At 36.8% G+C, this 19,724-nt stretch overlaps 1 protein-coding gene across 1 annotated transcript in view; it reads left to right on the top strand.

Annotated features, from left to right (window-relative positions):
* Positions 1–19,724, top strand: part of PRDM5 (PR/SET domain 5) — a 219,983-nt gene that overhangs the window by 157,707 nt on the left and 42,552 nt on the right. The window contains exon 14 of the mRNA XM_059377917.1: positions 15,917–16,002. Within this exon, the coding sequence (XP_059233900.1) occupies positions 15,917–16,002 (86 nt within the window). The remainder of the gene's footprint in view (positions 1–15,916; positions 16,003–19,724) is intronic.

Raw genomic sequence — 19,724 nt, 5'->3', positions numbered from 1 at the left:
AATAGCACTAAATTCATATCTTTCAAAAGTTTCCCTGAAGGTAAATGAGTTAAATGTTCCAACAAAAGACTCAGGGTATCAGATTGTATAAAAAGACAAGACCCATCGATATGCTGTCCACAAGAGACTCATTTTAGACCCAAAGACACCTCCCAATTGAAAGTGAGGGGTGGAAAACAATTTACCATGCTGATGGGCATCAAAAGAAAGCTGGGGTGGCAATCCTTATATCAGACAACTAGATTTTAAACCAAAGATTATAATAAGAGATGAGGAAGAACACTATATCATACTTAAAGGGTCTATCCAACAAGAAGATCTAACAATTGGAAATATGTATGCCTCTAACATGGGAGCAGCCAATTATATAAACAAATGAATAACAATATCAAAGAAACACATTAACAGTAATACAGTAATAGTAGATGACTTTAACCCCCATCACTTAAATGGACAGATCATCTAAGCAAAATATCGACAAGGAAGTAAAGGCTTTAAATGACACACTGGACTAGATAGATATCAAGACATATTCATAACATTCCATCAAAAAGCCACAGAAGACACATTCTTCTATATTGCACATGGAATATACTCCAGAAGAGATCACATCCTGGGTTGCAAATGAGGTCTCAACCAGTACCAAAAGATTGGGATCATTCGCTGCATGTTTTTGGACCACAGTGCTTTGAAACTAGAACTCAGTCACAAGTAGAAAGTTGGAAAGAACTCAAATATGTGGAGGCTAAGGAGCATCCTACTAAAGAATGAATGGGTCAACCAGGAAATTAAAGAATTAATAAAATACATGGAAACAAATGAAAATGAAAACACAACTGTTCAAAATCCTTGGAATGCAGCTAAGGCGATCCTAAGAGGAAAGTACATAGCAATACAAACCTTTCTCAAGAAACAAGAAATACAAACCTTTCTCAAGAAACAAGTCTCAAATACACAACCCAACCATTCACTAAAGGAGCTAGAGAAAGAACAGCAAAGAAAGCCTAAACCCAGCAGGAGAAGAGAAATCATAAAGATCAAAGCAGAAATCAAAGAGCTATAAACCAAAAGAACAGTAGAACAGATCAATAAAAATAGGAGGTGGTTCTTTGAAAGAATTAATAAGATTGATAAACCCCTGGCTGGACTGACAAAAAACAAAAGAGAATGTACGCAAATTAATAAAATCATGACTGAAAGAGGAGAGATCACAACCAACACGAAAGAAATACAAACAATTATAAGAACATATTTTGAGCTACTCTATACCAGTAAATTCGATAATATGGAAGAAATGAATGCATTCCTAGGCACATTAAACTGCCAAAAATGAACCAGGAAGAAATGGAAGACCCATAAGCAGTAACGAAATTGAAGCAGTCATCAAAAATCTCCCAACAGACCAGAGCCCAGGGCCAGACGGCTTCCCAGGGGAATTCTACCAAACATTTAAAGAATTTATACCTAGTCTTTTGAAACTGTTCCAAAAAATAGAAATGGATGGAAAACTTTCAAAATCGTTTCATGAGGCCAGCATTATCTTGATCCCCAAACTAGACAAAGACCCCTTCAAAAAGGAGAATTACAGACCAATATCCCTGGTGAACATGGATGCAAAAATTATCACCAAAATACTAGCCAGTAGGATCCAACAGTACATTACAAGGATTATCCACCAAAACCAAGTGGGATTTATTCATGGGCTGCAAGGTTGGTTCAACATCTGCAAATCAATCAATGTGATACAATACATTAATAAAAGAAAGAATAAGAACCATATGATACTCTCAATATATGCAGAAAAAGGCATTTGACAAAGTACAGCATCCTTTCTTGATCAAAATTCTCCACAGTGTAGAGATATAGGGTATATACATCAATATCATTAAAGCCATCTGTGAAAAAAACCACAGTGAATATCATACTTAATGGAGAAAAACTGAGAGCTTTCCCCCCAAGGTCAGGAACACAACAGAGATGTCCACGATCTCCACTGCTATTCAACATAATATTAGAAGTCCTAGCCTCAGCAATCAGACAGTAAAAAGAAATAAAAAGCATCCGAATCAGCAAAGAAAGAAGTCAAACTCTCACTCTTTGCAGATGATATGATACTTTATGTGGAAAACTAGAAAGACTTCACCCCAAAACTGTTAGAACTCATACAGGAATTCAGTAAAGTGTCAGGACCTAAAATCAATGCACGGAAATCAGTTGCATTTCTATACACCAACAGCAAGACAGAAGAAAGAGAAATTAAGGAGTTGATCCCATTTACATTGCACCCAGAACCATAAGATACCTAGGAATAAACCTAACCAAAGAGGCTAAGAATCTATACTCAGAAAACTATAGAATACACCTGAAAGAAATTGAGGAAGACACAAAGAAATGGAAAAATGTTCCATGCTCATGGATTGGAAAAAAAAATATTGTGAAGATGTCTATGCTACCTAAAGCAATCTACACATTTAATGCAATTCCTATCAAAATACCATCAACTTTCTTCAAAGAAATGGAACAAATAATCCTAAAATTTGTGTGGAACTAGAAAAGACCCCAAATAGCTACGGGAACATTGAAAAAGAAAGCCAAAGCTAGTGGCATCGCAATTCTGGATTTCAAACTCCATTACAAAGCTGTCATCATCAAGACAGTATGGTACTGGCACAAAAACAGACACATAGATCAATGGAACAGAATAGAGGGCCCAGACATAGACCCTCAACTCTGTGGTCATCTAATCTTCGACAAATCAGTAAAGAATGTCCAATGGTAAAAAGACAATCTCTCCAACAAATGGTGTTGGGGAAATTGGACAGCCACATGCAGAAAAATGAAATTGGACCATTTACTTACACCACACACAAAAATGGATTAAAGACCTCAATGTGAGAAAGGAATCCATCAAAATCCTTGAGGAAAACACAGAAAACACCTCTTTGACTTAAGCTGCAGCAACTTCTTCCTAGGAACATCGCCAAAGACAAGGGAAGCAAGAGCAAAAATGAACAATTGGGACTTCATCAATATCAAAAGCTTTTGCGCAGCAAAGGAAACAGTTAACAAAACCAAAAGACAACTGACAGAATGGGAGAAGATATTTGCAAATGACATATCAGATAAAGGGCTAGTATCCAAAATCTATAAAGAATTTATCAAACTCAACACCCAAAGAACAAATAATCTAATCAAGAAATGGGCAGAAGACATGAACAGACATTTCTGCAAAGAAGATACCAAACTTTCCTCTTGTGATTGAGTTCTAGTTTCAGAGCATTGTGGTCTGAAAATATTCAGGGAATGATCCCAATATTCTGGTACCAGTTGAGACCTGATTTGTGACCCAGGATGTGATCTCTTCTGTAGAATGTTCCATGTGCACTAGAGAAGAATGTGTATTTTTTGGCTTTGGGATTGAATGTTCTGAATATATCTGTGATGTCCATCTGGTCCAGTGTGTCATTTAAGGCCTTTATTTCCTTGTTGATCTTTTGCTTGGATGATCTGTCCATTTCAGTGAGGGGGCTGTTAAAGTCCCCTACTATTATTGTATTACTGTTGATGTGTTTCTTTGATATTGTTATTCATTTGTTTATATAATTGGCTGCTCCCTTGTTAGGGGCATAGATATTTCCAATTGTTAGATCTTCTTGTTGGATTGATCCTTTAAGTATGATATTGTGTCCTTCCTCATCTCTTATTATAGGCTTTGGCTTAAAATCTAATTTATCTGATATAAAGATTGCGACCCCAGCTTGCTTTTGATGTCTATATGCATGGTAAATTGTTTTCCATCCCCTCACTTTCAATTAGGATGTGTCTTTGGGTCTAAAATGAGTTTCTTGTAGACAGCATATCAATGGGTCTTGTTTTTATATCCATTTTGATACCCTGTGTCTTTTTTTTTTTTTAAGATTTTATTTATCTATTTGACACACACAGAGAGATCACAAGTAGGCAGAGAGACAGGCAGAGAGAAGTGGGGAAACAGGCTCCCCGCTGAGCAGAGAGCCTGACACGGGGCTCCATCCCAGGACCCTGAGACCATGACCTGAGCCGAAGGCAGAGGCTTAACACTCTGAGCCACCCAGGTGCCCCTACCCTGTGTCTTTTTATTGGGGCATTTAGCCCATTTGCATTCAGGGTAACTATTGAAAGATGTGAATTTATTTCCATTGTATTGCCTATAAGGTGATTGTTACTGTATATTGTCACTCTTCCTTTCTGGTTTATTGCTTTTAGTCTCTCTCTTTGCTTAGAGGAACATTTTCAATATTTCCTGTATGTGTTGGTTTGGTGTTTGAAAATTCCTTTAATTTTTGTTTGTCCTGGAAGCTTTTTATCTCTCCTTCTATTTTCAAAGAAAACCTAGGGGGATATAGTATTCTTGACTGCATATTTTTCTCATTTAATGCTCTGAATATATCATGCCAGTTCTTTCTGGCCTGCCAGGTCTCTGTGGATAAGTCCGCTGCCAATCTAATATTTCTACCATTGTATGTTATGGACTTGTCCCAAGCTGCTTTCAGGATTTTCTCTTTGTCACTAAAAATTGTAAGTTTTACTTTTAGATGACGGGGTGTGAATGTATTTTTATTGATTTTGAGGGGGGTTCTCTTGCCTCCTGGATTTTGATGCTTGTTCCCTTTGTCATATTTGGGAAATTCTGTACTATAATTTGCTCCAATATACCTTCTGCCCCCCTCTCTCTTTCTTCTTCTGGAATCCTAATTATTCTAATATTGTTTCATCTTATGGTATCACTTATCTCTCAAATTCTCCCCTTGTGATCCAGTACTTGTTTGTCTCTCTTTTGCTTAGCTTCTTTTTTCTCCATCATTTGGTCTTCTATATCACTAATTCTTCTGTCTCATTTATCCTAGCAGTAAGAGCCTCCATTTTTTATTGTGCCTCATTAATAGCTTTTTTTATTTCAACTTGGTTAGATTTTAGTACTTTTGTTTCTCCAGAAAGGGCTTTTATTTCTCCAGAAAGGGATTCTCTCATATCTTCCATGCCTTTTTCGAGCCCAGTCAGCATCTTGATAATCATCATTGTGAACTCTAGTTCTGATGTATTACCAATGTCCATATTGATTAGGTCCTTAGCCATTGGTACTGCCTCTTGTTCTTTCTTTTTGTGGTGAGTTTTTCTGCCTTGTCATTTCATCCAGAGAGGAATATATGAATGAGAGAATAAAATACTAAAAGGCTGACAAAGACCCCAGAAAAATGTATGTTAACCAAATCTGAAGAGACCCCAAAACTGGGGAGAGAAGAAAGTGGGAAAAATAATAATGAAAAAATTAAAAATATTTATAAAATATGTATGGATATATTTTAGACTGTTGGGTAGAACAGAGCTGCCCACTTGATTTTGAGTGTATTCTGTTCTCTTAGAAGAAAGTATCTCCCCAAATTTTAAAGAACAAAAAACACATATATACAACAATAAGGGTAAACACAATGAAGGGATGGAATACGATTGTAAAGATAAAAATTAAAGAAAGATTCTAAGAAAGAATTGATAAGTTGGCTGGAAAAAGAAAAAAAGAAGAAAGAAAAAGGAAAAAAAAAGGAGAGAATGTGATCAGGCTGAAGACTAGAACAAAGCCATGTGCTAGATTTACGGTATATTTTGATGTATTAGAAGAAATTGTATCCCTAAATTTTAAAGAAAAAGAAGTATATGTATATCAAAAATAAGGTTAAACACAATAAAGGGATAAACTATGTGTATAATAATGAAAATTTAAAAAGTTTTTTTTTTAAGGTATTGTTAAGATAAACTATTTAAAAAAAAACATTGAAAGAGGAAAGAGGAAAAGTTAAAAAAATAGAATAAGAAAAAAATAAAATTAAAAATATTTAACTTTGCAAGACTAAAGGGGAAAAAGCTGTGAATTCTGTATGTGGTTTTCCCCAGCTCTGGCATTCCACAGTTTTCATTAATCGGTGAACTTGGTCTTGGCTGGATGTTCTTGCTGATCTTCTGGTTGAGGGCCCTGTTGCAGTGATTCTCAAATGTCTTCGCCTGAGGCAGAATTGCACTCCCCTTGCTCAGGGCCAGGCTAAGTAATCTGAGTGGGTTCACTCTCAGAGCTTTTGTTCCCTGAACACTTTCCATTCAGCTTTGGAGAATGGGAATGAAGATGGTGGCCTCCCAGTCTCTGGCCTGGAAGAGCCAAAAGCTCAGGACCCCAGTCCTCAGTGCACCCTCAGAAAAAGCAGTCAATCCCTCCGGTCTCACTGGTCTCCTGCGCACTCTGTTCTCACCCAGCCTGTGACCGAGTATTTCTGTCTCTGGCACACTGCCCCATTTGGAGTCTCCAAACCCAGCAGATTCCTGCCTTGTGCTCCTGTGCTGCTCCTCCTGGAGGAGGAAGGAGGAGTCTCTCCAGATCTGCCACTTTTGGGGTTCTCTGCTTGAAGTGCAGTGGCCCACTGTGCCTTCGATCATAGTTTAAGGTAACCCCAAGCTGAGAGCTTTCTCCTTGGCTCCTTCTCTGTAGTCAGCTTCCCCTCTCTGATACCTGGGAATTCTGGCACACTCAGACACCCCTGGTCTTTCTGTTACCTCATGGGTCCTGAGACAACACTGTCCCCACCAGGGCTCTACCCCAGCTTAGCCTCTGGGGCGATGTCCCTCAATGGAGCAGACTTCTAAAAGTTCTGATTTTGTGCTCTGCTTCTCCACCGCTTGCTGGGAGCTGCCCCCTCTGCCAACGGTCTATCTTCCAGTTGTTTCAGATTCACTTCTTCGCATATCTCACCTTTCAGAAAGTGGTCTATTTTCTGTTTCTAGAATTGCTGCTCTTCTTCTCTTATATCTCCTGTTGAGTTTGTAGGTGTTTGGAATGGCTTGATAACTATCTAGCTGAACTGCTAGGACCTTGATTTTATTTCAGTCTGCTAGTCCTCTGCCATTTTGTCCCCCCCCCCTTTTTTTTAAACTGAGTTCCTAAAAAATGGAAGTGGCCCAGTTTCATGAACTGTATCTCAGCAGCTTTATCTATTAATCCATTACTACCTAATATTATATAGCTACCTCTGTTAAATTTGGAATACCAACATTGTCCTTTAGTTTAGGAAAAGTACAAGAGTTTCCTCTGATACTAGCTTCCTCTTGCCATTGCTACCATTTTCTCCCCTGAGACCAACTTTTCTGTGTGTTGTTTTCCCACGACTCCAAAGTGTGCATCAGGGCTGGAGAAGGTTTTATTCCTTTTCTAGTTTGGAGGTAAGGAGAGTTCAGGGCTTCCTGCTGCTCAAAGTTATATACTCTTGATTGTTCCTTGCCTGCACTGTTAACAGAAAGCCCCTCCAAATGCAGCTTCTGAGAGAACTTCACCCCAGGATCACTGTTCCCAAACTATGCTCATAAATATGGGGCTAAATAAAACTTCTGGTAGAAATTCCTAAACACGGGGAACTGCTGGGTGAAAGGATTAGTTTTCCCACTGAAGTCTGACTGCCTACCAACAAAACCAAATCAGTAATTACCTTCCCTTTCTCTCCTTACCTACATTACAGTGTCCCTGTACACAGTATTAGGGAGAACTCATGTAGGAGTTTTTCTTTCTTTGTCAGAACATTAAAAACTTTGCTAGTGTATGGATCGTTCAGATGTTTCTCCTGTTTGTGAAGCAGTCCCCTTTGCTTCTGTTGGTGTGCTCATGAAGGACTTTGTGAAGATGGTGTGCTTCCTCAGACAAATCACATGTGATGGGTATCATTTATACACCTGGTCAACTGAAGCCTTGAGTCAGGAGTCTTTGACTTTCTTTTCCTAGCTAATTATATATTTCTTTTTTTTTTTTTAAGATTTTATTTATTTATTTGACAGAGAGAGGTGAGATCACAAGTAGGCAGAGAGGCAGGCAGAGAGAAGGGGAAGCAGGCTCATCGCCTAGCAGAGAGCCCGATGCGGGGCTCGATCCCAGGACCCTAAGACCATGACCTGAGCCGAAAGGCAGAGGCTTAACCCACTGAGCCACCCAGGCGCCCCTAATTATATATTTCTAATTATTCTTTAACTCGTGTCCTTTTTTATTCTGTGTCATGTATTCTATTTTGTTTACATCTATAAAACTCAGTTTTTATTTTACCTTCAACCCATAAATAGTTATGGCTCTTTATTTGAGCTTCTTTTCAGAAGTGAGGGGTGGATACTGTTAACTGTAAGATTCTTAAGGAAAATACTGCATCTTTTACTTTACTTTTTTTTTTTTTGTAAAAAAAAAACCTCATAGAACCTTGCATTAAAAAAAAAAAAGACTTGATTTGTTTTGATTCAGGTGGCAAAAGTATTTTGAGAAGTAAAGATCTCCGCATTTAGTAAATTTTACTCTTTAAACTTTTAAAAATAGAGTATCTCTGTAAATACTCAAGAAGAAAATGTTAAGTTCAGACTTTGTTTTTCTTTCAAAGACAGTGTCCTTGGACTTAATTTCTTCAGATCAAGTGAGATTTTTGCAGGGTTTGATTAATAGGAGAATTCTAAGAGTTACAGTGTGAGGTTCAGTGAGGTGAGTGGGGTTTCATGGCTCTTTTTGCTACAGAAGGAAAAAAGAAGTATTTCAAATGATATAAAAGTGCCAAGAAGAACTTGAGCTACTCCCATCTGTCAGGGTAGCATTTCACTTCTCTCTGTGGTGTAGTTTTAGTTTATTAGATGCTCCATAAATTGAGGGGATTGGAATGGTGGAATTGGAATGGTGAAATTGGAAAAGTGATTGGTTGATGCTTGCCCCATTACATTTTTATTTCATTTTTATTTAGAATAAGTCACTTTGATATCTTGTAACAATTTCCTTAGTCCACAAAAGCAAAACAAGCCAGTCTCATGATATTGTGGAAGACAAATTTAACGTTGTAAAGAATTCCTATATAAAGCTTGTATTTTGAAGTTCAACAACATGGAGCCGTCTTACTTTTCATGAAACACACACTTTCAAGGTGAAAATTGCCCTCTCCAAAATTGATTTTTGTTGGAAAACTCAATGTAAAAAGTAAAACTCTGGCTCCAAAATATTTAAATATTATTTAATTAATTATTTAAACATTATTTAATTTGGAGTCATTGAAAGTGAGAGTTTAATTTTATTCCATCTTAAATTATGTTTTCTGTAGTATATATCTTTTTTTCTTTTTAGAAAACTATGAGAGCTTTCTGAAATCTTACAGGTTTTAAACATGTGTTGACAAAATAAAAGTTAAAATTATTTAACTGTTTTCTGAAAATAATCCATTTTATTTTAGTCAAAATCTCTTAAAATGTTTACATTACATATCGAAGCTTTTCTGCTTATACAAAGTCTTTCAAAGCATAGGGCTCGTTGGCATTACACTTCTCTTTTAAAATTGTGGTAAAATAAGCAGAACATAAAATTTATCATTTTAACCATTAGTCATTTTAACACTTTTTAATTTTCAAGGTTGATCATGGTCATTATTGCTAAATGTGTTGTATTCAATATGTTTAGTAGCTTGAAACAAAATTTGATCTCTGATCCCCTTTATAGAGTGGTCAAGTTTATTTCTTAAATCAAATCCAGGTGCTAATTTAAGAATATCAAGGTTTGCAAGATTTTGTTTTATTAATTTCATATAACATAAACATAGATCTTAAGAAAAAATTTGGGTGAAGATGTTGAATGTTGAATTAGTTTGGAGCAATAGATGGGTAGTCAATGATGCTTGGCTTTAAGATCCTTTTCTCATGGAGATGAATGCTAATGTGTACTCCCTTCATGCATTTTAAGATTCTGTTTCAAAATTAATATGTTAGTCCCTTGGTGAAGGTTAGAGTGCTTTCTGATGTCTTTAATTGAAATTATATTTCATAAAACAATGCTACCATCAATAAATCATTGTTCTAATGGCATATATTAAACTAGAATCTGCTTTTTCCAATTGTTTTTAGTTATATTTGCCACCAGATGGTTGTTGTTGTAGTGCATTTTCTTCTACAAAGACTCAAGTTGGGTAACTTGTTTTAGGGCCAGCCTGGACTCTATAAGTGTTCCATGTGGCATTCTGGTGTCCCCTCTCATTATCACTAGCTGCATCTAGAAGGCCATCTCCAGTTGTCTGGAGCTCTTTTCTGGACATTTTTCACACTCCTCCCCACACATTTCAAATACTTTTAAGCTACTCCCATCTCAGATATGCCAGCAGTGAGAATTTGGATGCGCTTATTTCAAGCCCAGTAAGCTTAAATAATTCTAATTCAAATATGAAGAGTTAAAAAAAAAAAAAAGTGTGCTTCAGTCATATGAAGTTAACATCAAGGATTGGCATTGGTATTCACTTACTGTTTTTGCCTTTCACAACAACCTTAGCTCAGTCCTTAGGCCCACTCCCTTAGAGGTCTTCCTTAAACCAATCTCCTTGTTTTATTTTCTTCATGTAGTTTATCAGTATCTGAAAATCTTGGGGTTTTTCTCTACTTTTTCTTGTCTTTCTCACTACACTAGCAAAATCGAAAACGCAGTGACTTTGTGGTCTATTTGCAGCTGCATTCCCAAAGCCCAGGACAGTAATGAGAAGAGGATATGTGCTCAAAAAATATTTAATACATGACTAAAGTAGCTTCATGGAGTATCCACTCTGGGGTATCTTTGGAAATCAACTTAAAATTAACCTTCTACAATCGCCATCAGTGCTTCTGTTTGTTCCTTGGTATGTTTGAAGAAAACACGAGTGGATTTTAATGCTTGGTGTCAGAATGTAATTTAAAGAAAAAAGCAATTGCAAAGAACTCATCTATTTTCCTTAGTTAAGTGAAAAATATTTTGCCATTATGTATACATCAGTATTATTTGTGCTACTATGGTCATTAAATTTGACTATTGGTAGTTAAATCTCATAGATATTTGCCAGTATTGTATTTACCTTCTAAATATTGAAGGTGTCTACCTATATATAGTTCTCAATACACAGCTTTATATTGTGTTAGTATTTGCATTCACTTGGGACCTGCTTTGAGACAACACACATTCCTGACCTGCCCCCTATTTTTTCTTGAAGAGCTTTGATAAGTAAAATGATGCTTGAATTTACCAGCCAGAAAGATCTGGTTAATGTTAACTGCTATTACAAGAAGCCGAGTTTTTGTCAAAAACTTTAGAAAGGCTAATCTAATTTATGCAAAATACTAGCCATTTTTTAATTTATGTAATGGCATAAGAGTTAAGGGTTAAAACTCTGATTTTTTTAATTTATGTAATGACATAAGAGTTAAGGGTTAAAACTCTGATTCCACCACTTTATAGCTATGTCATCCTGAGCAAAGTACTTATCCCTTCAGTGGCTTACTTTCTTCATTTGTAACTAGGAATAGAATACCTAGATCATAAGGTTGCAAGAATTAAAATTGCTAATGCACATTAGGCATTCTGAACAGAACAGAGGTTCTATATGTTTCAGCTATTATTTCCATTTAGATTGTTTTTTAGCTATAATTTTTAGCTAATTCCTAGATTAATTAATATTCAGGTTAGTCAAAATTTGAACATTTTAATTAGCCTGAGCAAAATGAAGACAATATCTAAATCTATCAGAGATATTAAAAAAATAGTAGTTTTTAGGGGCACCTGGGTGGCTCAGTCAGTTAAACATCTGACTCTTGGTTTCAGCTCAGGTCATGATCTTAGGGTCATGAGATCAAGCCCATGTCAGGCTCCTTGCTTAGCAGGGAGGCTGCTTCCTCTCCCTCTGCCCCTCCTGTCACTCACATACACAAACACTCTCCCCATCTCTTAAATAAATAAATAAATGAAATCTTTAAAAAAAATAGTAGTTCCTTGGATTTGCTTCATATTGTACGTCAGAACCTATATACTGGGGGTGTTCAAGTAAGAAAGAAAGATTTATATTCTCAGGGTTAACTCAAATTGAAGATTGGTCACTGTTTGCTCCAGAATAATTTTATGTGTAGACAAAAGTGTTTCCCAGAGATTATTCATCACAGTAATTTGAAATAATGAAGGAAGTTATCATATGCATAATGTGAAAAAAAAGTAAGAATAACAGCTCCTTTTAGTATAGGAAAATTAGGCGAATGACTTTATTAGTTATTAGCATGTTGACTTACACAGGTAACCTGCAGCTTCAGATTCTGTGGGACCGAGAATCTGTCCTCAGAGTCTTAAGGGCAGGATTCCTGCAAAGGTGCTCCAACCAAATGGGTAAAGAATGTAGCAGTTTCATGTACAGTATGGGCTGATTTTTAAACCACACACTCTAGATTTCAAGTGCATTTTGTTTATCAAAGCCATTTACCCAGGGACATCCTTTAAAACTGGAGTTCTGTTCTGGGAGAGTAGAATGAATGAGTAAAGTTGGACTTCCTCAAGTTTCCCAAACATACCAGCTCAGTGTCACTGGATCTCAGAGTTGGAGTAGGGATGGGACAGAAGTTCAGTCCTCTAGAGGTACCAGTTTCCCTCTGGGTAGTTTGCATAGGCCTCATGGGCAGCAGAGAGGTAGACATACCTTTCTGAAAATAATAATAGCTAACATCGTGAATCGGGTGACTGTATTAGTTTGCTACAACTGCTGTCACAACGTACCACAAACTGAGTAGCTAAACAATGGTTTGTCGTCTCAGGATTCAGAGGACTTGAAGTCAGAGATCAAGCTGTGGGCAGGGTCACACTTCCTCTGAAGGCACTAGGGAAGAATCTGTGTAGGGCCTGGCTTCTGGTAGTTTTTTGCCTTGTGGCAGCATCGCTGTGCTCTTTACATGACATCCTCTGTGTGTGTCCGTCTTCGCATGGTCCTCTTCCTATAAGGATGCCAATCAGATGAGAGTAGGGAACTCCATTACTCAAATACCATTTCCAGGGACACATTTTGAAGGGAGAAGGTTAGGATTTCAACATATGAATGGAAGGACATAGTTCAAACCATAATAGTTAACTGGGTATTTTTATTGTCCTAATTGGGACACTGGTGAAAGTGAATGGAGTACTGTTAATCATTTTTCTGGGATAACCAGCATAACCTGACTGCCTTAGGCAAACCTGAATATATGGTCACTGTCCCTATGAGATAGATACAATTTATCCCATTTTTCAGAGGTTCAGTGAGGTTGAATAACTTCCCCAGAGTTATAACTAGAAAGAGGACAAGTATTATTCAAATTCAGGACAATCAGATTCTAAAAAAAGGAGAAAATCTATGCTTCTAACAAAAGTTAACGTTTTCATGTCTATAGAGAAAATTTCTATATTATGACACTAGGTAAAGTAGGGAATGGATTTGTTATGCTCCATTCTCTAAAATTTCTTAACTATATCTCTTTCCTTGCTTAATCATTTTAGCTATTATGAAAGAAAATAATAACCTGCTATAAGGCTTAATTAACATAAAATTCACCTGATGACTATGAGTCTTTGATTTTTGTTTGCTGGCTATTCTATTGGTATTTGGAGAGCAAGAAAACACCTAAAGCTTTACAGAGAGAATAGCCATGAATATTAGATTATATTAGGCTTGCTAGAAAATTTTTTGAAATGACTTTTTGTAGTGTAAACCACTTTACTGTTTTTAGCATGCTTTATTTGTAACCTAGATTTGATTTGTTGATTGACTTATTAAATAAACATTTAGTATTCTTCATTATCACTAGAATAAAACAAACTTTGAAAATGTAAAAGACTACTTTGCTCTTCATACTTTATGAAGAAGGAAGTAAAAAAAAACTATTTGAAATTCTGTGATTCAGGAGTTACCACCATCAGCATTAGCATTTAGCTGTATGTTTCAGTTCTTTCTTTGTGAGGGGGGTATGCATGGTAAAGGTTAGATGGTCAAGAATTCAATAAATGAGAGTTGTTGCTACTACTTCTACTGTCAATGCTGTTGCTACTGCTGTTAATATTATTTTCATTTTTATCACATCCTCAAGGAGAATTCTAGAAATATCAGAGAAAGGCAGTCAGTGTGACTTAGAGACTGCAATGTAGAGGACAGTGAGTAAAAAGAAGTTGGAGGGCTAAGTGTCTTATTTGGTAATTGGGTGAGTGTGGTATAACTAATCAGGGCAGGATATGCAGGATATCCAGGATCAGAAGTTGAAGACATGAATTCAGAATGCTGTATTTCAGCTGTTTATGGAATATCCAAATGAAGATACCTGGTTGACATATGGCTGTCTCAAGACTGGGTCTCAACAGAGAGGTCTGAAATTAAGATAAATATATATTATCAACTCAGTGTTAGAATAAGATTATACTTTCAATTTTTTTCAAATAAGCTGGACTCTACACACCTTATTCTTCTGACAATGAAGAAACACCTTCCTAGGGTGGTGATTATAATAAGGTCAAAATTTCCAGTTCTACTGACCTAGTATAAATGTTGATTTTTATATCATGAAGAAGTTGGCAAATCTAGATAGTTCTTTAAGGAGTCCTGTATCTATACTGCCATTGTAACTTTATTTGTTTATTGGTTTATTTATTTCCATTTTGGGTAGTTGTCATCATTTTACAGTGCCCAGTTCAAGGGGAGAGTCCTGGGTGCTCCCTCTCAGGGAGAGTCTGGGAAAATGCAGCTGTGCTGGGGCCTCTGTATAGTTGCTCCCCCGTGATGTTACTGCTGAAAACACACAGTTCATATAGCAAGGCTCCTCAAGAATGGCACTGTCATCTTATGAAGCAGTGTCAAGGACAAGGGAGAGGTCCAGGAAGACTGCAATGAAAAGTGACCATTGGAGCAACAAGGAGTTCATTGTTGACCTGATAGGGGAGTTAGCTGGAGTAATGTGAGTGATACCCAGATTGAACAAGAATAAGGACCAAATGGGACCCGAAGGAATAAAGGACTAACACCTGCTGCTTGTGAAAAGCCCTGTCCTGGAGGGAAAGGAAAGGCATACAGGAAGTTTTACGTCTTTGATTGCAGCGTCCAGCGTCCTGCAGTGTTAAGTGCATTGCTAAATGAGAGAATAAAGAATAAGTAGTGACTTGAGTTACTGTTCTTCCTAAATAATTAGGCTTTGACTAGAGGGTAACTTCAGATTCCTCCTAGAGACTAAATTTTGTCACATTTTTGCTGTTTCATAATAGAATTTTTTTAATGTGATGTGTATGTTTACTTGTTTTAAAAAAAATGGTATGGCTCTTTTCTAAATAATGATCTCTAGATGCAAGAGACTCAGCTACATTAGCAGATACAGATCAATTATTAAACTGCCAGTGGTTCTGTTTAACCTGCATCAGTATGTGAAATTCTTTTGAAACTCATCACCCCAACTGAGAGAGAATATGAAGTCTTTGTTTTTAAAACAAAGAATCAGTGAACCAATTAAAGACCCCTGAAGTGAGTAGTACTGTGACAGAATGAATGGATTAATGTAAAATCCTTTTAAGAGATTCTAAAAATCAGGAGATTTAATTTGGGCTCAAGTATTGAAAGGAATATGCCAGGGCACCTGGCTGGCTCAGTTGGTTTTGCATCTGTCTTCTGCTCAGGTCATGATCTCAGTGTCCTGGAATCAAGCCCAGTGTCAGACTCCCTGCTCAGCAGGGGAGTCTGCTTCTCCCTCTGCCTCTCCTCTGCCCTTGCTTTTGTGCTCTCTCAATCACTCCCTCTCTCAAATAAATAAAGTCTTTTAAAAAAATAAATAAAAATAAATAAAAGGAATACGCAGGAAGCCTGCTCCTGGCCAATATTGAAACACACTCTGGGCTCAGTCCCTCTCTGCGGCTCAGTCTCTCTCCACAGGAGGGGAAGGCATGGTCCATTACGCCGAAGCCCCCATGGTGTGTCAGCCCAGGTGTGCAGGGAGCCTCTTTTTGGCAGTGCCAAGAGTGTATGTGGTGATGAGGCTACAAGTTGAGGGAGTGATGGCAGTGCTTGCTTTGCTGGTTTACTTTTTTCTGACTTGAAGACTTCCTTTGCAGGTGAGCGTCCCTATCAGTGCCCTTACTGTGAAAAAGGATTCAGTAAAAATGATGGACTGAAGATGCATATTCGGACTCACACCAGGGTAAGATGATTTTCTGTCTCATTAATATTTATTATAAAACTATACTTAGTTTTTTTGAGAAGACATTTAACTTGCAAAAGTAAAAATGATATATCTAAAATTATATGTTTGTATTTATGATGGACATTTGGGGATCAATTCTAAAAAAAGACAAAATAATGAAATAAGCAAAAGTCCAAACTCCAAATGGGTCCCCATTGTTTGGATTAGGAATAAGTGCTTAGGAGTAACAGGAATTATAAATGGCAAACTGCAAATAGATCGCAGCGTTTTAAGATGGAAAAGTATAAAAGATGCTGCCTCACAGAGCGTTTGCCAGTAATAGGAACATTCTTGAATAGAGGCGTCTGTAAGCACGTGACCACTCTTTAATACCCATGAGCAAATACATTTGCAAGAAAGATGTTGAAAATAATGTAAGTTCTTGGAAGAGGCAGAAAACAGGAAAGGACAACTCACTGCTTCACAGCGTGCTGCCTGGTATTGCCTTCCATTCTTTTCCGAGGGTGCCCTGTGTTCTTTAGCTTGTCAACACCTCTCAGTGCACTGTTGTCATTCTGTTACATACGGCTTTCCCAAACTCAAGCATGTGCCTCCCCGGCTACGTAAAAACCTGGGAGCGGCTTACCCTCCATCCAGCTACATTTCTTAACTCACTATTCTGTTCAGGGCACAGTGAGATACTTCATATGAACTTTCCACTTGGAAATTTGATGTTTTGAATAGTTCTTGATTTTGCTTTACCCTTCTTTTCACTGCATTATCTTCCACCCCATTCCTTCTCAGTCTGGCCTTTTAAAGGTGCTTATTGTCTGTACATAAATGACATGTTTTCCAGCTTTGAAGAGACTTGCTTCATCCCCTAAGAGCAATTCTAATTTCAGCCTTTCCCGGATTTCACTTTTTACCTTAGCTATAAAATAAAAACGTTAGAGAAAACACATAATAATAATGGACTTTCCAGTATAATAATATTCTGGCCTTCCACTTCAGTTCTGTAGGCCATAAAAGATACCCCCAGAGGTCTTGTGAAGAAAATCACTCTTTTTGTCTTTCTGGTGGAGGACAGAGGCAGCTTCTCTATTCATTAAACCAAATCCATAGCAGGTTTCTCCTTCTGGTTTATAACATCATATTTATATTATATGAATATTAGTAATTGGAATACTTACTGAATATAAAATTACTTCATAAACAATAAAGGATTAGACAAGTATGACTGCTTATAATGATATGACTTAAATATTTATTTCACCTTGAACATTATTAAAGAGATTTAAATTACTTTTAGTTCAGCTTGGGAAGTTATCTTATGTGTGCAGTTTTCATAGTGGTGTTAATAAGATGTTTTAAAGATGCCAGCGCACAAACTAAGGGACCCTGGTTCTTCTCAGCCAAACTAGTGATAGTAACCAATATCTGGGTTTGATGGGGTACATAACTATATTATCGCACATGATTACTGATGATAGGATTCTACGACAGAAGAAAATCACTGCAGGAAAAAATTACCTTTTGGGTCCTCTCAAGAGAGTGTGATATTTCCAATTCAGTTAATTAGTTTTTTACTTTGTTTTAATATAAAGTTTATTAATGAGGCCAATACAAATAGTTATAAATACAAGACCACTAATCCCATGCTAGATACTTGTCTGGATCCTCATATTCATTTAAGAAGCCTCCCAAAATTTAGATCTCATAACAACCTGTTAATAAATTTAAAAATTCTTTGAGGCCTCTATAGGGTAGATATTATTATGATCCCTCTTTTAAAAAGTGAGAAACTGGGGCACAAGTCAGTAAGGAGCCCAACTGACATGGGAACCCCCAAGCAGATCAGCTGGAGAGTCAACCCCCTTACCTAGTACATATGTTTGCCTTTCATTTACTTAAATATTTTGACTCTACTGACTGGTATATTTTCTTGTGTATTTTTAAACTAAACAAACTACAGTAACGACCCCAAATTTAAAAGCCTCATGTTCGTTTGAATATTTGAGCATTGACTCAGGATCCTGAAACTGCCTGGAGGTGTCCAGGTGCAGGTGGTACCTCTTAACAGCTCTCGAGCACTAAAGAAAACAAATCCCAACCTTTGATTAAGGGAACACCTGACAGGGCCTCAACTAGAAGCACCCAGATTTTAGACAGAATCCCATACAATTAGTGGAGCACTCCAGAGGAACAGGGTAAGTAGATCTGAGCCTTTCAGGTTTTGCCTCAAACTCTTCCTTAATTCTTTTTCATGCATTATTTGTATATTATCACAGACAGCTTTAGTTTTGAAATTACATTTCCTAAACATTGAATGGATACAGATATTCTTCGCATATTAGTGCAGCTTTCCAAAAACTGATTTCAACTGATACAATCTAATTAATATCAAGATCCAAGAGACTTTTTAAAAAAGTTCTAGAGGAACAATCTATGCAAATTCATACTTTTCCCAATAGTACTTGGGTTTTATAGGACCGAATATAAAAATGATATTATGACATTTGGACCGTAACACAGATCAGTTTCAGTTTTGTATTCACATTACATTTAGTATTTAAATAGTTCTAATTCTGGGATTTTTTGTCCTATTTCAAAAGATCATTTTAATTCCGCTACAAGAACAGCAACAAAAACTGTACTATTGAGCAAGTTACATCTCTGAGAAGTTTTGGTTAATCTGCACAAGATGCCATGCCATGACTTCATCCTCAGATTCACATTCTGTGGTTACTGCACGGATGCCTTAGCGAGAGCACACAAATGCTTTTACTCCAGTTATCGTTTAAGTGGTCCAGTAAGGGCTGCAAGTGTGGGAGACAATTTAACTAGAATCCACATTTTACTAAAAGGCTAAATAGTCATTGGTCTTTTATGGAGAGCATAAGTCCTTTTATCCATTTCTTCCAATGTAGTATATATTCTCCATATTTTTGGTTTTTAATACTATGTTGGGCTGGATGTATTTTTCTTTGTATCCATCCTGCTTGTATCTACAGTTTGTTATTAATAGCTGTGTTTTGGAAAACTCTCTTCATGTTTTAAATATTACTTCTTTGGTCCCTTTCTTTCCTTCTTCTTCTTCTTAGATTTTGAGTACATGTGTTAGATCGTTTGATGTTATTCCATAGCTCTTGATAGTTCTCTTCTGGTTGCTTTTTGCTTTGTTTTGTTTTGTTTTGTTGCTTTTTGATTTTTAAACATGGTTTTCTTCTTCTTGTGTGTCATATAATTTCAGTTTCACTGCATCTTTCCTCTGTTGTTACCAGTCTGCCTGTTGAAGGAATTCGTCTTCGATACCATGTTTTTCATTTCTAATATTCCCATTTGGCTTTTAAAAAATTACTTCCACATTGCTGTTAAAATTACCCATTTGTTTGTGCATGTTGTCCACCTTTTCGTTGGATTCTTTAACGCATTAATTATAGTTGTTTTAAATTGTCTGAGAGTTTCACCCTCTGGGCCATCCTTTGATCTTGTTGTGTTATCTGTTCTGCCTGTTGATAATGGGTTTGGGTGAGTTGCTTTTTGTATGTCACACAAAATTTTTATTCAGTGCCTAATTACTGTGTGTAAAAGAATAGTAGATACCAAGCTAAATATTATTTATACCTAAAAATAGGTATACCTTTCTTTCTTCCAGGCCATTAATGTAAGGGGTTGAGCCAGTCTAGTCAATAGTTGAATGAGCTTTGGGTTTTATTGTTGCTATAGGTACTGTGGGCTTT

Source organism: Mustela nigripes, chromosome 1 (assembly GCF_022355385.1).
Source record: "Mustela nigripes isolate SB6536 chromosome 1, MUSNIG.SB6536, whole genome shotgun sequence".
NCBI lineage: Eukaryota > Metazoa > Chordata > Mammalia > Carnivora > Mustelidae > Mustela > Mustela nigripes.
Note: the sequence above shows the minus strand (reverse complement) of the source record. Positions and strands in the feature narration are given on the sequence as shown.